General features: G+C 36.3%; 1 protein-coding gene across 1 annotated transcript in view; it reads left to right on the top strand.

The window, feature by feature from the left end:
- MAPK10 (mitogen-activated protein kinase 10) overlaps positions 1–20,795 on the top strand; it is a 361,101-nt gene that overhangs the window by 201,454 nt on the left and 138,852 nt on the right. Inside the window, exon 3 of the mRNA XM_055086019.1 lies at positions 9,319–9,488. Within this exon, the coding sequence (XP_054941994.1) occupies positions 9,319–9,488 (170 nt within the window). The remainder of the gene's footprint in view (positions 1–9,318; positions 9,489–20,795) is intronic.

Raw genomic sequence — 20,795 nt, forward strand, 5'->3', positions numbered from 1 at the left:
TGATAAGAAAATGAAACATCCTTATTGCTGATATGGAGAAAGTTTTAGTGGTCTAGATAGAAGATCAAACCAGTTACAACATTCCCTTAAGCCAAAACCCAATCCAGAGAAAGTCCCTAACTCCCTTCAATTCTCTGAAGGCTGAGAGAAATGAGGAAGTTACAGGAGAAAAGTTTGAAGCTAGCAGAGGTTGGTTCATGAGGTGTACGAAAAGAAGCTATCTTCTTAACATAAAAGTGCAAGGTGAAGCAGCAAGTGCTGATGTAGAAGCTTCAACAAGTTATCCAGAAGATCTAGCTAAGATAATTAATGAAGGTGGTGATACTGAACAACAGATTGTCAACATAGACGAAACAGCCGTCTATTAGAAGAGGATGCCATTTAGGACTTTCATAGCTATAGAGGAGAAGTCAATGCCTGACTTCAAAGCTTCAAAGGACAGGCTGACTCTCTTGTTAGGGGTTAATATACCTGGTAACTTTAAGTTGAAGCCAATGCTCATTTGCCACTGCAAAAGTCCTAGGTCCCTTAAGAATAATGCTAAATCTACTCTACTTGTGCTCTAAAATGGAACAAGGCCTAGATGACAGCACATCTGTTTACAATATGGTTTACCGAATAATTTAATCCCACTGTTGAGACCTACTGTTCAGAAAAAAGATTCCTTTTGATATATTACTGCTCATTGACAATGCACCTGGTCACCCAAGAGCTCTGATGGAGATGAAATTAATGTTGTTTTCCTGCCTGCTAACACAACATCCATTCTGTAGTCCGTGGATCAAGGAATAATATCCAGTTTCAAGTCTTATTATTTAAGACATTTTGTAAGGACATAGCTGCCATAGACAGTGATTCCTCTGATTGATCTGGGCAAAGTAGATTGAAAACCTTCTGGAAAGGATTCACCATTCTAGACGTCATTAAGAAAATCTGTGATTCAAGGGAAGAGGTCAAAATATCAATTTAACAGGAGTTTGGAAGAAGTTGATTTTAACCCTCATGGATAACTTTGAAGGGTTCCAGACTTCAGTTGAGGAAGTAACTGCAGAATATGGTGGAAATAGCAAGAGAACTAGAACTAGAAGTGGAGCTTGAAGATGTGATTGAATTGCTGCACTCTCATGGTAAAACTTTAACAGATAAGGAGCTGCTTCTTACGGATGAACAAAGAAAGTAGTTTCTTGAGGAGGAAACTACTCCTGGTGATTATGCTGTGAAGATTGTTGAAATGGCAACAGAGGATTTAGAATATAACATAAACTTAGTTGATAAAGCAGCAGCAAGATTTGAGAAGATTGACTCCAACTCTGAAAGAAGTTTTACTGTGGGTAAAATGCCGTCAACCTGCTTTGCATGCTACAGAAAAATCATTCGTAAAAGGAAGTCAATCGATGTGGCAAACTTTACTGTTATCTTATTTTGAGAAATTTCCACAGCCTCTCACCCACCTTCAGCAACCACCACCCTGTCGGTCAGCAGCATCAACATTGAGGCAAGAGCTTCCACCAGCTAAAAGATTATGACTCGCTGAAGGCTCATTATGGTTAGCATTTTTCAGCAATAAAATATTTTAAAGTTAAGGTATGTATTTTTTGTTTAGACTAAACAGACTACAGTACAGTGTAAGCCTTACTTTTATATGCGCTGGGAAACCAAAAAATTCGTGTGACTCACTTTATTGTGGTGATCTGGAACAAAACTCACAATTTCTCCAAGATATGCATATACTGCCCTCATTCCATAAATAAGGACACTAGGGCTAAGATTGTAAAAAGCTTGCCCAAGGCCTCACAGTAAGGATTCTTAGATAAAAGCTGAATTTTTACCCTTTGCTGAAGTCCTCACTCTAGGATTTCTCAAGTGCAAAATGAGAATACTAAGTCTTACATGAAATGATTTATTAGACACCTAGCACAGCATCTGGTCCTAATACTAGCTTGGTGCTTAGGAGGTATTCAAACAGTACTAGCTGTCTTTCTTTACATATAAAGGACAGGCAGGCAGAAGCCATGCCTGCCTGCTCTACTATTGATTACTCTTCTGTGCTATTTCACATAATTGAAAATTGTGATTAAACATAAGGTAAGTCTTAGAGTTTTTACTGCATTACTGATTTATAATAAGCCATTGATTCCACAGAGTAACCATCTCTGGGCCAACCAAAATAAAAGTGATTTAGATTCCACACTGTAATCCTCCTTGAAGAATAACACTTCAAGAAGTTGAATGGGGAAAATATACTCAGGACAAAACAAAATCTAATCCTTAATGTTGTTAAGGATTGTCTCAGATATCCCTCTTTAAAACAAATATGTAGATAATTTGATTCGGATTTTAAATGGATTGAACACATGCCTTTCTGCCATGACAAACAGAGTAGCAGGCATTGTATCTGCTGACTTTATATAACAATCTTGGAGGGGCAAGAGCAACTCAACATGCTGGCCATAACTGTAAGACTGAGGAGCTCAATATCATTTGTGTCAAAAGCAGAATCACCACTTTTGGCAGATACTTTTCAGTATCCAAACAACAAAATAATATCCAACAGATTGACCAGTTCATTTTCTGGAGATGCATTTTGTAGAGAATTCATCTTGGCTATCCTGTTGAGCTAGATCAATGTTACATCCATAGCATCTTCAATAGTGCCTGGCATATAGTAGGTGCTCAATAAACATTTAACAAATTCTAGGCAGCTCTGAAAATCCAGCTTTCCATTAACAACACAAGATTGTCTACTTCAACCCTGAATTGTTTAGTGTTATGTTCAAACTCCAGGCTGAGACAATTGATAAATGAAAGAGAAGGATGTATTATTCACTCATCTCTCTCAAGCTCTATTCCTACAGGTCACCTTATCATAAGAACACCACATCACTGTTCTAAGTTATTTTAGCTGAACTAGTGAATGGTTTAGTAAAAGAAGAACACATGTTTTGGAGTTGGACAAACTTTAATTCATATTAATTGGTACCAGTAATCAATAGTTCCAAGACTTTGAGCCAATTAACAGCTCTGTATGCCACTTTCCTCATCTGCTGTTAGTGTTAAATATAGTATTTAACAGAATACAAAGTTCACCTTTACTAGGTAAGTGACTAATGCTGGTTCACCTTTCTTTCTCCCCTTGTCTTATTGAGAGTTGATATCATATAAGTCACATGAAGCATATTTCTATGTCTTTGATGAAAAAATACTGTATCTACTGCCTGTTGTTTGATTCCAGGGTTATTATATAAAGAACTACCGAATATTTTTTCCTGGGATTGAGTGCTAGAGAAATTTTACCTTTCCTATGAACTACTGTATGGCATACTTTATGAAATTAATGAATCAAAACTTGCCACTCACTGTGGTCTTGTTGTTGTCATGTTTTTCCTTTGGCTTGCTGGAAGCATGACACTAACTTTTTTTTTTTTTTTTTTGCGATACGCGGGCCTCTCACTGCTGTGGCCTCTCCCGTTGCGGAGCACAGGCTCCGGACGCGCAGGCTCGTGTCCCCTGCATCGGCAGGCGGACCCCCAACCACTGCGCCACCAGGAAAGCCCATGACACTAACTTTTGTGCTCAAGACAGTAGATGTTCAAAACTTAAGTCTTCTGGTAAAACAGTCATCTCTCAGCCTGCTTTATTTGACATATTTATTCTTAAAACTGGATTTTATGGTTTTATTGTTTCTATATCTTTTATGGTGAGCTGCACAAATCCTTTTTGAAACCACACAGAATATAAATAATAAATGAATGAAGGAGTAAAATGACTTGGTTTCATAGGTGTTAAGTGCAGAACTAACCCAGGCTTGGTGTACTTTTCAGCTGGAACTGAAAGATTTATTCAAGAGAAACTAAGGAAACTTAACATCTAAAAATTCTTAAACCTTTATGTTTCCTGCTCGGGAACTGACTAGCAGTAACACAGGCCCATCATGCACAAGTGAAAATGGGGAGGGAGTGACATACTGGTTATTAAGTCCGAGAAAAATGCAATCAAAGCTTTGGACACCTGCAGGATAAGATCAGTAATGTGGGACATTTTTCTTTGCAAACTCCATAGCTATGGGCTAGCACCTGAACTGATGATAGGAATCATGACACATGACCTTTCTTAGAGGTCTGTGTAATATGCTGTCTTTTCACAGAACAGATTATATTCAAATTTCCTCTCTGCCTATCAAACTGCCAGCAGCAATAAAGTCTTCTTTGAATTTAGCTTAAAATTTTTTTGGCAGATCGGGGGCAGGGAAGAAATGAGTTTGCTTTGAATTTTTTCAAAGAAAATTTTATTATGTAAATATAAAATAAATCATTGAGTCATTTAAATATAAGATTAATATTCAGTGGGGGAATGAGTTACTTTTAAAATTAATTTGAATCAATGGTAGAATAGACTATTCTAAACCTGTAGTTATTTTGAGCTGTATTGATTTCCAAAAGTCATCACTGTGATGTTTTTCATTTTTAGTATAACATTTCTGATTTATAATTAATTTAATCAACATCTTAATTTTTTCTCTGGAAAAACACTTTTCATTTTGACGAGCATTTATGAATACCTGTGAGTTTCATACATTCCTCCCAAATGTTTTAGTATAAATTTAATATAAATAGATGATGGAATGTTTATTTTCATGAGATAATTGAGAGAAAATTGACTGGACACTCTATTGTAATTGTGAAATAGGAAAACACATCCCAGGGAAAATGACATCTGGGCCTGCTTATAGAGGTGCTGATACCAAGGAAAGTCATCATGGCATTATTTTTAACTTCCACATCCTTTGTTTACTTGGTTTGACCTGCATTTCCTCCAGTTTTTGCCTCTCCAACTAGCCTTTTTTGAATGGTGACATCTCTTACATCTACTATTCTCTAAAATGGTGGTTCTCGAAGTGTGGAACTTGTTAGAAATACAAACTCTTGGCCTTATCTTAGTCCCACTGAATCAGAAACTTTTCAGTGGGACTCAACAGTCTATGCTTTACAAGCTCCTCAGGTACTTCTGATCCATATTAAAACTTCAGAATCCCTGCCTTAAACTACTGGCCAGTCATGCCTTCCCAATACGAATTTCTGATTCTTCCTGTCTTGGGTTCAAATCATCAGTTCTGTGATCTGAATAGGAATATACTAAAACATATAATGGGTGAAGAATCTCTTCAGCATTGATAATATTTTTCCATAGTGTGCTTAATGGCATATTTTCATAGGCTTATTTTTAGAGAAAAGTTTATATTTGAACTTTATAGTCATGATAAGACTGCATGGAAATTGAGGAAGGAAATTGTGTGTGTGTGTGTGTGTGTGTGTGAATTCACAGATTTTACAATGATGATTTTTAATCTTATTGTGAGAAATTGTATGCTTTCAAATGGATAAAAAAAATCACTGAGTAGCTTTTATTTTAGAAAATGTGTCAGGTCATTAGGTATTTCATTTGAATAGCTTTTGTTTCTTTTTGACTGGAAATTGTGTGTGTGTGTGTGTGTGTGTGTGTGTGAATTCACAGATTTTACAATGATGATTTTTAATCTTATTGTGAGAAATTGTATGCTTTCAAATGGATAAAAAAAATCACTGAGCAGCTTTTATTTTAGAAAATGTGTCAGGTCATTAGGTATTTCATTTGAATAGCTTTTGTTTCTTTTTGACTGGGAATACTTTTGTAGCTAAAATTTTGCTCTTAGTCTAAGCTCTATGATTGTTTTAACCATTTTACCAAACTACCACCAAGTCTGTATATAACTTCCCCATTACATGAAAAGTCCTGCTCCAGGTATGCACTGGGAAAAATTACAGAGTACTTCTCAGGTGTGTGAACTATTGCTGTGATGAAATGATATACTCCATTATAGCACTTGGCCAGCTGGTGACCTGTCCTGAGTACCAAGACTCCGTTAGTTCTTGAGTCTGGAGCAGCGGGTGTCTTTCAAATACTTGAATCTGAGATGTAGGGTAATCCTTGTCCTAACTAGGACTCTGGTTTCCAGTTTGTGTTTGCCATGAACAATGGAATTTGGCAATATGTAAAGACACCAAGTGTGTGTTACCTGATGCAGAAGCAGAAATATTATTTCTGCTTCATAATAAGTGTTTTACTTTCCAAATATCTCAGGCAGAGCTGTGTGATCTGTTTCACAGGCTTCAGGCAGTCCTTCCACTCCAGTGTGTGATTCTGCATCAGAATACTTCGAAGCCTTATTGAAAGAGAATGTTGGGCCCCAGAGTTCCTGATTTAATAGGTGTGGGGTGGGAGTGAGCAGCCTCATATCTAACAAGTCTACAGGTGCTGCTGATACTGATGCTCCAGGGAGCACACTGTGAGAATGATTTTCTTTTCTTTTTTTTTTTTGCGGTACGCGGGCCTCTCAGTGTTGTGGCCTCTCCCGCTGCGGAGCACAGGCTCCGGACGCGCAGGCTCAGCGGCCATGGCTCACGGGCCCAGCCGCTCCGCGGCATGTGGGATCTTCCCAGACCGGGGCACGAACCCGTAGCCCCTGCATCGGCAGGCGGACTCTCAACCACTGCGCCACCAGCGAAGCCCTTTTTTTTTGAGAATGATTTTCTAATGCTGCCTTTCTCAAAGTCAGATCCTCAGATCCTCAAATCAGAATCACCTGGACTGCCTAGTAATCTCCAGATCCTCAGGACCTATGCTGAAGACCTGAATCCAAATCTCCAAGGTTTTATGTCAGTGATTTGTATTTTATCAAGCTCCCCAGGTAGTCCAAATGCGCACTCACATCTGAGAACCAGTTAGAGGGGAGGACTGGGCATATAGTTAGCCAGAGAAAACACAAATCAAGTCTCTTTCCAACATTACCAATTTTATACCATGACTTGGCATTCATGGTTGTTTTATACATCGTAGTTGGATGAATTAATGATAATGAATGAATGCAGGCAATTAGTTGCTACTCCCTGTTTGCTCCTAGCATCTTTTCTTTATTCTGCTATAAAATATATTTTCCATATTTTAACTACTTGCTTATTTTACTGCCTCTATCTAGATGGGGAACTTATCTTTTTTTGTGTCTCCAGTGCCAGAAGTCTAGAACATAAAGGTCATTACATATGATTACTACATACATGCAATGCAGTTGGAATAGCAACGTTTCAGAGGTGAAGAGAATATGTGGGGAAAGGGAAATAGATTACTTAGGTTTGATGAGACTAGTGTGTGCTAAGAATTTTGTGGGTGATCAGAAACTAGAGTAGTACAGGATGTGAAGGGTCAGAACATGATGAATGGAAAGTCGGGCACTTTGTACCAAATTAACCTTGACAGATGAAATTCCTTTGTTAGTCTAGCTCCAGATGCTTTTTTACCTTTCCTTGCCAAGGGGAAAAAATGATTTTAGTAGGGTTAGTTTACTGATACATCAAAAAGTCTAGCGTAGAAATGGACTACGGTGTAGAGAACAGTTCCTGATACTGTAGTTGAAATAAAGGATCGTTATAATGTTCTTGTTTCTGCTATTGTCCACACCCATTGTCTAAATTCTAAACCCTGTTTAGTCTCCGTGAATGGGCTCACAATGCCCTGATTCTTAATAGTGTTGTTTAATTTCCTATTCTGTACTTCATAGACTGCCTCCTGGATTTCAGACCTCTCATGATTGTATTTGTGAATTACCTGAATTTTCACTCTCCGTCCAAACAACCTAGATTCCTAATTTATAGTCCACTCTGTTCTTTGAGGTCTGTGTGCATTTGTACTGGATTGTTGCTAGCATGTGTCTCACAGTCATAGGCTGGTGCCTGTCACGGCTGTTCTGCTCTCAAGCCCATCTGGGGTCTTAAGGTTCTTGTACTAGATTTGTAGGTTTTGCCACCCTTGTCCACAAAGTCTCCATTGTATTCTCCTCATTACTAATGCTGCCTGTCTCTCATCCAAGAGCATACAGGGCACATTAGTTTGTACTCCCATTTCAATTTTTTAATTAGAAATGAAATGCCAAAAATGTCTAAGGAAATGGCTTTATTACCAACTACAGGTCCAGAGCCTAAGGAGGTTTAAATCTTCTTTCAGATTATGTGAGAATTAGATTTTTGGAGGTCAGTATATATTAAAACCATACAAAGACCTTTAGTTTAGATTCTGGGCTCAGAACATTAAAGCCAGTTTTGTTTTGTTTTTTACTAATTAAAGCTTTGACATACTCAAAAGATCTAAGTATGTAATTATTCATTGTGTGGGAATGTCCCACTCATTGCAGGACAACCAGCATTGGTCGATAAGCCACATCTTCTATTATTGTGGCACACCAAAACATGCCCACAGATCTCCCAAATGCCTGCTAAGGGTTAGTGTCACCTCTAAAGAGAACCACTGGTTTAGACTATTCAATTTTCAAGTGCTGGAACTGGGAAGGAACCCACAGAGCATGTGAGTGCTCAAAACCTGAACAAAATCAGCAAGAAATAGACAAATGACTATTGGGTAAACATCTGCCAGTGTGTGCCACAAGCAAAAGGCTAGATAGTAGTCTGTAAGGTTCCTTCTCACTACAGAATCCAAACTATTTAATGTCATAAAAAGCAATGTAAGATCATTTATGGGTAAATAATAATCATGGATAATGGATATTTACATTATATATATTTATAAATCATGATTCAAAATAGCAATTTCTTCAATTGCTAAATATAATTAATAGAACTTCTCTTATTGATAAACAAAAGATATAGCAATTGAGATACTTAAAATCTAAGCTGGCAATAAATAAAAACGCTGTCATGTGGCATTTTAGAACAGTGTTAGTGACTAAAATTTTTCAATGTTTAATGCAGTAGCAGTTTTGGTATTATTGAGAGCAAATGAAGTCAACACTATTTAATTCAAATTTGCCTAATTAAAACTATGCATTATTTTATATCTCAGTTCTTTCTGAGAAAAGGATGTAGATACATTCTTTCATTCTTCCTCATACGGCTGTTATAACAGATGATCAGGGATCACCTCTGAAGTACCTAACATAGTCTCTGGGGCCAGTATATGTTCCGTAGGTGTTTGCTGCATAAAGAAATGGTTTTAATGAAACACTTCAGAAAAGATGATGCAGATCTAAGAATATTTTATCATAAATAGTTTTAATATTGAAAACACATTTTTCTTTGCAGTTTTTCTAAGATATTTTACTCCAGGTTATCTTACATGGCCTAATATATATATTTTTTTCTGTGTTAAATGCAGGTTTATATAATGATTACAGATGACAAAGTATTAGTCATCATTGAAAGAACAGGCTTTTCTGTATATCATTGTCATTCTGGTTTTTCTCTTGTCTCAAGTTTTTGTTGTTCTTTTTCACAGGGATTCGATAAACAAGTGGATGTGTCATATATTGCCAAACATTACAACATGAGCAAAAGCAAAGTTGACAACCAGTTCTACAGCGTGGAAGTGGGAGACTCAACCTTCACAGTTCTCAAGCGCTACCAGAATCTAAAGCCTATTGGCTCTGGGGCTCAGGGAATAGTTTGGTAAGTGAGATGGATTTAACTTCTATTTTTAGAAGGAACATGCTGTATGTGTTGACGACGTACACAACACAAACACACAAACACAAATAAATAGCATGACCTGAGGGGGAAAAATCCATTCTACCAAAGAAAAATAAATGTATGAGCCTTATTAGTAATTTACTACCCATTGGCTAACAATATGTACATCTTTGCTTGTGACTAGTTTTTCTAGTCCCCAAAAAATCCATTATGCAACAACCATAGAGAAACCAAGAAAACCAGAGATTTTCTAGCTGTTGCTAAAGCATTTAGAAAATTTTATTTGGATGTTTTCACAGCAAGAAATGAGGGAATATGTGTTCAGATAACCAGCAAGTAAAATCCCCTACAGGCTGAAGAAGTATAAATGAGATCTCAAATGTTCCAGTGACTTTTAAAATTCAATGTTTAAAATTCAGTTGCCTATTAGAAAAAGTGGCATTTAAAAAAAATGCTGAATATTTCCAAAATGGAAAGATTCTGGGCTCCTTAGTAACTACTCTTTTATGACATTTTGAGTGGCAAATTGAAATGATGACAAATCAGGATCTGACTTACCTGTTGTAAAACTCTTGCAAAAGTGATGATAGATTGATAAGAATTTTTTTTTAGGTAGTTTTAACTTGCAGTTTAGCAACCAAATGTATTTAGTATGAACTTATTAGTATAATAATTTTCAGTTTGGTGGCTCACAACTATAAGTAAAAATTTAGGGCATGAACTATAAATATACATGTATATTTATTTATAAAGGATATTTACTTAAACAATATATTTGTTATGTGAATTACTGCTAAATTAATAATATCCATTTAAAAACAAAAACATCCCTTTTAAGAGATGAGATGAAGTTGAAATAAACATTATTTTAAAATAGATTTTGTTTTAAAACTCCCTTTTTCCACTCATTTGATTTTTCTTTTTTTTTTTTGGTGAAAGAAATCTAACAGGGTACAATTATTTTTCAAACCTTCATTTTATATTTCATAAGATGATTCTAAAATCTGGTTCACTTCATTTTTAAACTTTTTTTTGTTTTTTTAAGACTATTTTTTAGAGCAGTTTTAGGTTCACAGCAAAATGGATAGGAAGGTACAGAGATTTCCCATATATCCCCTGCCCACCTGCATACATAGTCTCCCCCAGTATCAACATCCCCCACAAGAGTGGTACATTTATTACAACTGATGAACCTACACTCACACATCATAATCAACAGAGCCCATAGTTTACACTAGGGTTCACTCTTGGTGTTTTACATTCTATGGGTTTGGACAAATGTAAAGTGACATGTATCCATTATTATGGTATCATACAGAGTATTTCCACTGCCCTAAAAATCCTATATACTCCACCTATTCATCCTTCTCTCTACCCCCAGCCCCTGGCAACCATTGATCTTTTTACTGTTTCCATAGTTTGCCTTTTTCAGAATGCTGTATAGTTGGAATCAAACAGAATATAGTCTTTTCAGATTGGCTTCTTTCACTTAGTAATATGCATTTAAGTTCCCTTCATGTCTTTTCATGGATTAAAAGTTCACCGAATAGTATTCCATTTTCTGGGTGTACCTTAGTTTATTTATCCATTCATCTACTTAGGACATCTTGGTTGCTTCTGAGTTTTGGCAATTATAAGTAAAGCTGCTTTAAACATTTGTGTGCAGATTTCATGTGGACATAAATTTTAACGATTCACTTTATATTGACAACTCATTTTAAGTTCACTCTCAGTGCTTAGTCAATGCAAATGGCAGAAGTGCCTGGTTGGTGCACTACTAAATCATTTACTAGCACTTAAACCTCATTTATCAAATATACCAATGCTTTTATTGAAATTCACCTAGTAAATTTCAATCGTTCCTAATGTCAATCAGTAGTTGTTTTTTTGCAATTTGAAGATGGAACATTTTAATATTTTAAAATAATGGGCCAAGCCTTTTATTTTGTAGATAAACAGCTAAGTAAATTTTTATTTTCAATGTTTATTTGTTTATTTATTATGGTGGAAGGATGCAGGTGAACCTCTTTGTGACACAAAATAATTTCAAGGTGTGGTAGGCAGAATAATGGTCCCTCAAAGATGCCCAGACCATAATCTCCAGAATTCTTGATATGTTATCTTATATGGCAAAACTTTTGACATATAACTTTAAGATTAAAGGCCTTAAAATTGGGCAATTATCCTGGAATATCCAGGTGGGACCTATCTAATCATATGAGTTCTTAAAAGTGGAAAGAAAGACAGAAGAATGGGTCAGAGAGATGCAATGAGAGAGAAGGAATAAGAGATTCAAAACGTGAGAGGGACTTGCCTTATTGTTGCTGGTTTTGAAGATAGAGGAAAAGTGTCACAAGACAAGGAATGGGGTGGCTTCTAGAAGCTGGGAATGGTCCTCAGCTGCCAATTAGCAAGAAAATGGAGACCACAGTCATACAACCATGAGGAATTGAAATTTGCCAGCAAACCCAAATGAGCAAGGAAACATATTGTCCTCTAGCACCTCCAGAAAGGAACTCAGCCTGCTGATATCTTGACTTTAGCCCTGTGAGACTCATGTAGGACTTCTGACCTAAAGAAATGCAAGATAATAAATTTATGTTGTTTGAGCAGCTAAGCTTGTGGTGATTTGTTGTGGCATTAATACTAATACACATAGTATAGTAAAGATTCTACTATTAGGATGATTGCTATTCTTCAAAAAGCTGGCACACTGAACTATAGTGTTGTCAAAGGAAGGAGTTCAGGGTGCCTCTGTCAACCCTCCCCAAACTGTGAAATTCCCTTTTTCCTTCCAAGTTGCATCTTTTACCCTAGGTTATATGTGACCAATGGTAGGAGGATAAAGTGTGTTTGGGAGAGACCAATAATAATTATTAGTAAGGTTTAATTTATTTTCTAGATTACAAGATATGTTTATATTTTCTTCTGCATTCTACTGGATGGCTTGGATACCACTTGGAGAGTGGGAACCCTGTTTAAGAGGTCACTGCATTCATGAAGAACTTTCAAAGAGAAATAGAAAATAAAACAAAACCAAAAATTCTTATGAAGGAGGAGAGATAGGAGATGGAGAAAACAGTGATTCCTAGCTATGTTTTTTAAATGGAAAATTGTAGAACTTGAGAAAGTTTTTCTAAGATCCTCAGTTTGGATGCTCAAATATTCATTGGAATTGTTTCATTTTCTTTCAGATAAAACTGCCATGAAAATGAGAACTACTAATAAAAGGAAGTTTTATTTAATGATTCAAAAATAGGCCCAAAGCAACATTTTGCTTAAGAAGTTAACAGATTGTCCCAGAAAGATTTGAAAATCTACTAGTACTAATTATTTTGTATGCTTTATAGGGCATATTGGGCTTCTATTTCTCCTTATACAGGATGGATATCTCATACAAGGTCTTAGGTATAGTAACTGAAATAAACTCCAGTAAATAAAATGTCCTTGAGCAAAATTTTACTCCAGGCTTACAATAAATTTATCAGCAAATTTGTCAGTAAAAGGACACCTGAATTCCAAAATGTTAGCCTTGGAGTTTCCTGGGATTATTATTAGTCTTTTAGTCAGTAGCTGAGGGAAATAAAACTAGCAAAGATGAAGATGAAGGGGCAGAAATGGGATGGCATGTTCCTCTACCTCATCTTCAGTCTGCCACTGTACCATGGGCACAGATGCCACAATTCCAGCACATTCCTTTCTGGACATGAATATAGTTGTCTCTTCCTCAACCTAACTTTGAGTTATCTTTGTTTACTTATCATAACCTGGGTTTGTAATGTACTATTTTTCTTGAAGATCTATTTTTGTAGTAATTTGTCCTCTTTATCAGCCTGCCTTATATTTAATTTCCTTCCTATTGCCTTTTGTCAATGGTGAGTTCATCCACTTCTCTCACACTGAACACGCATCCATCCCCCATCATGCTTGTAAAATCCACACCTTTCCTCTGTTCATGAAAATTCAGATTTGCGTATTTTGAACGTCCCACACAATCCTGAGTATAGTAATTGGGAGAAATGGAAACTCAGTATCTGGGGCACTCAGAAGGAGGTGGAGGGCAGACAATGTGAAACAGATGATTTATTTATTTTACTTTATTTTCTTTAGAGCAGGAATAAGACATGGAGGAACCAAATCCAAAAGAGATGCTCATCAGCAATTCTTTTATTTTGACAAATATTACTATAAAATTGTGTGTGTGTGTATTAGAAGGATTTTTACTTTCAAGTATAATTGTTAATATATTGGTACTGATGTCACAGACTCTCCATCCTCCCAACTTGTTTGAAATGGATTCTCATTTCTCCTTCTCCAGTTACCTTAAACTTGTTATTGGTTTCTAACACTTTGTTTCCTCTCTTTGGATGGCTTCACTGCTTACTTTTTATCAAGAAAACAAATAGGCAATACTAAAATATCTTCAAAAAGAATTCACCATTATCATGCTATTTTTTCATTCACCATGGATGATAGACCAACTATATCAGTATTAAGAATCATTAAATAAAATCAAATGTGAAATCTTTTGGAATAAGTAAAAAATTTATTTCTACCACTGAGGAAAAAATGAATATTATCCGTTGAAACAAAAAGAAACAATGATTATTCTCCTTCTCCATGTGAACAAAGAAGTCCTCTATAGTTTCCTAGGTGGGGAATTGTAAAGTGATCTATAAAATGTGTTTTTAACAACAGTAGTCAGGAGCCAGATGAACAAATCATTTCAGAGCATTTTTCTGATCATCAGAAGAGGATCTCATTAGCATTGTTTCTACTACAAGCTCCAGAACAAAAAAAGAATGTAGGAAGAAATCAACAGCAGGGAGGTCATCATCGTCTCTTACTTCTGTCCTGCTGCTGCTTGCCAAGCCAAGAAACATTTCTATTTTCTCAATTCTTTCTCCAAAGATGATTTAAACTGACAGTGAAAGTGGTGGCAAAATTCGACGACCAAGTTTAGCAGAGAAAACTTGCAAAGTTTGGTCTGCTCCTTAACTGAATAGAGCTGATTGCACAGTTTTAAACGACAGGATGTAAAACCATATTCTTTTTTTCTTGGGCTTGTTCTCTTTGTCATCTACATGTAATTAACTTGTGAGCAGTCCCAATCCAATTTTGCAAGGTGATCTTTTACAAGATATTTATGTCAAAGATGTAAGCTTAATACTGAAAAAGCATAGATTTATAGTGGCTTATTGTAAAAAATCTGTACCTGGAAAATTAAATATTTAGAAACAAATGCTATATACTGTATATTAACTAAACTTTCCTAAAATTCCAGTTAGAGCAGGATGATATAGAAATAGAAATAATTGTAGTCATAAGATGCCCTGGAAATAATGCTGTGGATTAATCTATCTTAAATTATATATATATTCATATATGTATATACAAAATGAATGTATAACAAATATATAATTTATAATATATTACATATGTGTACCTAATTTATATACATACTAACCCAATGGATTATTTTATCTTAATTGAATTTATATGCTATATATTTTACACACATGTATTTTATATATATAGGATATAAATTATTTTGTTTTTCACAAAAATTAAAAAAATCATTTCTGGTGAATGTCTTTCAACCAGTGGTCTGTAGCAGCAAGCTCCTATGCAGATAAACAATCTAAGATTTAAATTGCCAGTCATGTTCAGCAGAACCTTGGGTGTTCACATATTCTTATTCCATCACCTTCCTTTGATAAGTGGATATTGGTGAGTATGGTGAGCCTGCCTAGCAATGTCCTATCAGCCCAGTCAAGTTAAGTGTTAGATAGACTGAAGAGAAGTCTTGAGTTCCTGTACCTGTGGCTTTTTTTTTTTTCTATTTAATATGGGTGTGATCTACCTTGAAGGAGGACAGGGATAGAAAACATTCTATAAGAAACATTGTGATCCAGGAAACCTAGTTATAGCATTTTATCTAGTGGGCCCGTCCTTGGCTCAGCATCAGAAACTGCAGCTATATTATCTTCCTACATATGTATACATATGTGTTTGAATCTTGTTTACTCCCAAATAGGATTTAAAGTGATGGAAAAAGGTAGATGTGACTTAGTATCCACCACCTAATATAAGAGATTTGAGGGAAGATGGTAACCCTATCCCTCGGAGTAGAGTCTCCTTAAGGGTAATGATACGGGATAAGGCATATAGTATAAGTTGTTGACTGAAGGGGTAGAAGGAAAGGGGTTTTCTTTGTGATTTGTTCTGCTTTTGTTTTTTAAAATGTGGAACATAGTTTGAATCTTTGCCTTCCTATTTCCACATAGTACTAGTAAGTAGAAATACTCTGGGTAAGCCAGAGCGCTCATAAAAAACCAAAGCAAACACAACAGTCCAGTAGAACCAAGAGCCAACCCCCCAAAATCTCTGAAGTTTTTCAAATGCTCAAAATAATTACTGATAATAGTGCCAAGTCAAGAGACGTTAGTAGAACAATCACCATCCGTGGAATCTTCTTCAAATAATAATAACTTCTATATGCTTTAAAAAATGGTTTATGGAAAGTCCCCCCTTTTTAATGTGCTCATTTTCATTAAAAAAAAGACATTATTGACTCACTGATGCTTTTAGCAGCTTTTCTCATCTTGGTGATGAATTGGAGCTATTCTATCTAGACTCTGATTTAATCACCCTTGAAATAATGGCACACATTTACAAAATGACTGGCAAAGGTTAGGAGATATCTGTAGATATACACCAAAACAAAAGAGTTTGAACCTTGGCCATGTTAGAGTATATGATGGAAAGATAGTCAGTATCTATTTATTGCTGATTAAGATTGGGAGGGAAATTAATTAAATTATCTGAATTCTGTAAAATATTTGCACATTTAAATATTATTGATTCAATTACAGATACTTTAAGATACCTTATATTATTATGTTCAGTCATTATAGTTATAGATATACTTTACACCTTAGAATAATTGAATTTCCCATTGTGCTTTATCAATGATAGTATTTAACATTCAGTCTTTCAGAACCTTGGTTTACTCATCTGTAAAATGGAGATATCAGTATCTTGCAGTACTCAAAAAGTATAAAAACAAACTAGATATATGAAATTGCCTTATAAATCTGGTATTGTCATGAATTTTAGTAGATTCAAGGGAAGGTAGACTTAGTGTTACTCTTTTATATCAATGGAAAATTGCAAAAGGTCAACATGTGTAACCCAAGAAGATGGCTGATTGTAACAGTTGCTTAATCTTCAGACTGTGCATATTGTTTGCATATTGTAGTTGAGAATATGAGTTTTAAAAAATGACTTACCTCATGCTCCATGATTGAGTCAAGAAAAGAAGCATCTGAACATTTTCATTCCTATCTTTCAATCTGAGTTTCAGTTAACCTAGGATATTTACAATATTTATACAAGTTTTAAATATTAGTTTTTAAATTTGCAACATGGCTACACACATGCAGCTAACCATCTTTAAGCACAGAATTTGGATAGAAGAGTTTTAGGGTAATGAGGTTGATGGTACAAAGAGAGATGGTGAAATCATCCAGAGGGTGATCAGACTTCCTGAATAACACAAGAGACCTGATCAGTGGGTCCTGAATGATGATTTTATTTCGTTTCTGAAAACTTCCATGATCCTGTGGTGCATTTCTCTTCTTAGAGTTCCTAACGAGCCATTACGCTAAATGATGCGGCTTTACTCACACGTTTCCATTTAGCCTCTGACCAGGGGCCATGATTACCGTCTGATCCACATCTGGAATATCAGCACATTTTGTATCCTTGTTATTTTCCATTAATTTTATAATTTAGACACTTTATTACAAACTTTTTATTTTTTAATTAAAAAATTTTCAATTATGGTTTACTACAGGATATTGAATATAGTTCCCTCTGTGTGTATGTTTTTAATTGCAACCTTCTTGATATAAGGAGCGTTGAGCTTTAAATATTGCCTTTTGTATTGGTAAGACAGTTGAGGCTGTAATGGTCCAGTGTAATAGAACAGAATAAGACACTGTATTCTCCTTCCATATTTCACTGTTATTCTTGGCCCTGTTGCATAGCACAAGACCCAAATATTTACTTACTGTATTACTTGATTGGTGATTAAGATTTGTAAATATCACCTTTTTTCCTTCACAGAGAGAATGTGCCTCTGAGTAACCATGGGTAGGGTTTAGTAGCAGTATGTTTACAGGGAAAAAAATTATATAAATTCCATACTTCTGTTTGTTAGCCATAAAATATGTATGTATTCATCAGTGCAATAACTGATGCTGAAGAGGTTGGTCGTATATAATATTAAAAACTATATTTGGTTTCTCAGTGTATTATGGACATTTATTCTGAATTCTGTCTTTCTTTAGTAAATTTGTAATCAATTTATATCATTGTAGTTAAAATTGACAGCAAGAGTTTGTAGCCCAGAAGCATTTTTGTTGGCAGAAGGGAAAAATAGTCATTTAAATTCCATAGATAATTATTCACTTATAGATGACTGAGTCTTCTCTGTAAATCAGTTATTGATATAAATGCTAATGTCCTTATCAGGAGAAATAATTAGTAAATAAATTCTATTTTTTCAGTTTCTACTTCAATCCCAAAGATAAAAAGTTTGTGACACTAATTCTTATTTCTTGTAGGACCTGTCTACTAGGGCAGCAGTCCCCAACTTTTTTGGCACCAGGGACCGGTTTCCTGGAAGAAAATTTTTCCACGGACGGGGTTGGGGTGGGGGCGTCGGGGGAGAGGGCGAGGTTCAGGAGTTAATGCCAGTGATGGGGAGAAGCAGATGACGCTTTGCTCGCTCGCCCGCCGCTCACATCTTGCTGTGCAACCCAGTTACTACCAGACCTCGGACTGGTACTGGGACCCCTGTTCTAGGGCATCAATAGGTATTTTTATTGCAAAAATAAAATTAGTTTATGCTTCATGAACTCTTTTGCCAGATGCATACATTCTGATTGTTAGGATTAAAGTGCTTTCATGGTTATAATTTTTTAAAGAAACCTCAAACCCAAATATAAATACCTAAAGGCTTAATCCTGCACTATCCTGTATTTTGGGAAAGACAGCATTCCTCACAGAAGGGAGGCAATGTCTTCAGTTAAATTAAATTATGCTAAATAACAGATGGCAATTGCTGCTTCTCAGATTCCAGAAATCATTCTCATTTACTACTCTGAGACCTGTCCATTCTTTCTGTAGATTAAGATGATTTAAAAAAAAGAAACAAAAAGAGAGCAGGTAGGTGTTATAAATGGTGTAACTAAAAATACTAAGACTTTGAGGAGCTTTTTATAAAGCTCAGAGGAAAGGTACTTGGCCCCTCTCTTCTACAGAGTCATGCTTCTGGCCCGTTACAGCTTCATGTTCTGTTTATAGAGTCTGAGCTGTCTTGCTAATCACGGATTTGAACACAGAAGCTGAGGACAAAGGAAGACATCTTTTAGAAGTTCGAGTGACAGCCCTATCATCCCCTCGTTCTGCTCTCTATTCCTGGATGTTAAATGTATTTAAAATATTTGACCTTGTCAAGTGAATTTCACTTTACATGTCCAACGTTCTGAATCCAGCACTGAACCATTGCATTAAGCTTTTTTGTATGATGGGGTTGTCAGTCACCACCAGAGAGGGAATTTAGCCACTTCGTTTAACATGGGGTTTCTTTTCTTTAAAGACATGTACTTAAGAGACCTCTTAGCTGTGCTCTTCTTCATCTATATTCACCTTTATTTTTTATCATTAAAAATGTTTTGCACAGAAGATTTTAGTATATCTATTCATAAAGTCAAGATTTTACTTCCAATCCAGGGAAATACAATGCCAAATATATTTTAAAATTTTTTCTTTGGGCTCATCTGGGACCGGAAAATATGGCTGAGGAAGGTGTGCCCTGCACCAGGACACATGGATGAGGGAGTGTGTAGGGGCTTAAACCCAGGCTGCCCTTCACCTGCACAGCAGCATGCCCGGGTCGGGGTGTTCCCTTTATCCTGAGGAGCTACGTTTTCCTAATTCACACATCACACCTGAGCTGCTATTGAATGAATGAACTTTAGATTTCAGGTGACTGAGGAGAGAAACTCAATTTATCTAGCAAAAATACTAGTTGGAGAGTAACTAGTATGCAGTGGAAATCTAGTAAGTTTAGGATGTTAAATAATTCACTGGCACGGGAATGTAAGAAATTGGAAGGGAATATAGGGAGCAGAGGAAAATTAAAAGCCAAATTGTCACACGTTAACGCTGTTCCTTCTCTCACCTCATTTCTGTCCCTGTATCTCCTTAAAGAAGTCAGTCTTTCAAGGCATCCCTGTTTTCTGAGTCTGTCATTCTCCTGCTGGATTAACATATTTCCTATTTAGCCTGAAACCAGGAAAATAATTTCACAGTCTCAGAGGCTCTCTATTTTCTTACCACTCTATCTTGTGCAGCTCTCTGTTTTTTCCAAACCCTCATCCAGGGCAGCCCAACTGGCTGTTTTCTCTGCTCCTGCTGGAGCCTGAGCCCAGCTTGGAGAAATCACATAGTTATGCTGACTTCCTCCATTATAAGTTTATGAGTTTCATCCTCAGCCGGGCCCTTGTTGCTGCTTAGCAATCCTTTTACTCATGTGTCTCATCAGCCCCCTACCTCATTTCCCATGATAGCTGTTACAATCCTTTTATAACCTTAATTGCAAGCTCCCAGTCCCACTTCACCCACCCTATTCTTTGCGGAAGGCTTGCTTCCTACTTCCTGGAGAAAACAGGTGGCCTCAGTCAGGCATGTGAGCTCTCAATTTCCCCTTCCACCTCCTAACTCTGTCTGCAGTCTTCCCTGCCCAGTTAGCTCCTCCATGAGGGGCTCTGGAGGCGGGCGCCCACCAGTGTTCTTAATTCCACCCCCTGTCCCTGGGGTCTGTCAGTAGTTCTCTGTCTCACTTCAACTGTCTCTTCTCCAGTAGCTTCTTCTGCCCTGATGGTAGAAGATCTTCCACCCAATTCTTATGTAAAAAAAGTTATTTAGCATATGCTTGCCCCTCAAGTTTGCCCCTCTTTGAGTCTCCTTCCTTCATCATCAAACTTCTGGATAAAGTAGTCTGAATTTAGTGCTTCTGCATGCTATTTAAATTCTCATTTCACAGACAGTCCCAGTTCTATTACCATCATCCCTCTGATGGAGTAGGTTGCTATGCAGAAGGCTATCATTGACCCGTAAATGGCTAATAATCAACTGACTTCTTTTTCAGCCACCATTTATTTACTTCTCTGTAACGTTTGGGAATATTAAGTGTTCATTGACTTCTTCTCAAAT

Source organism: Physeter macrocephalus, chromosome 7, assembly GCF_002837175.3.
Source record: "Physeter macrocephalus isolate SW-GA chromosome 7, ASM283717v5, whole genome shotgun sequence".
In the NCBI taxonomy this organism is placed as follows: Eukaryota; Metazoa; Chordata; class Mammalia; order Artiodactyla; family Physeteridae; genus Physeter; species Physeter macrocephalus.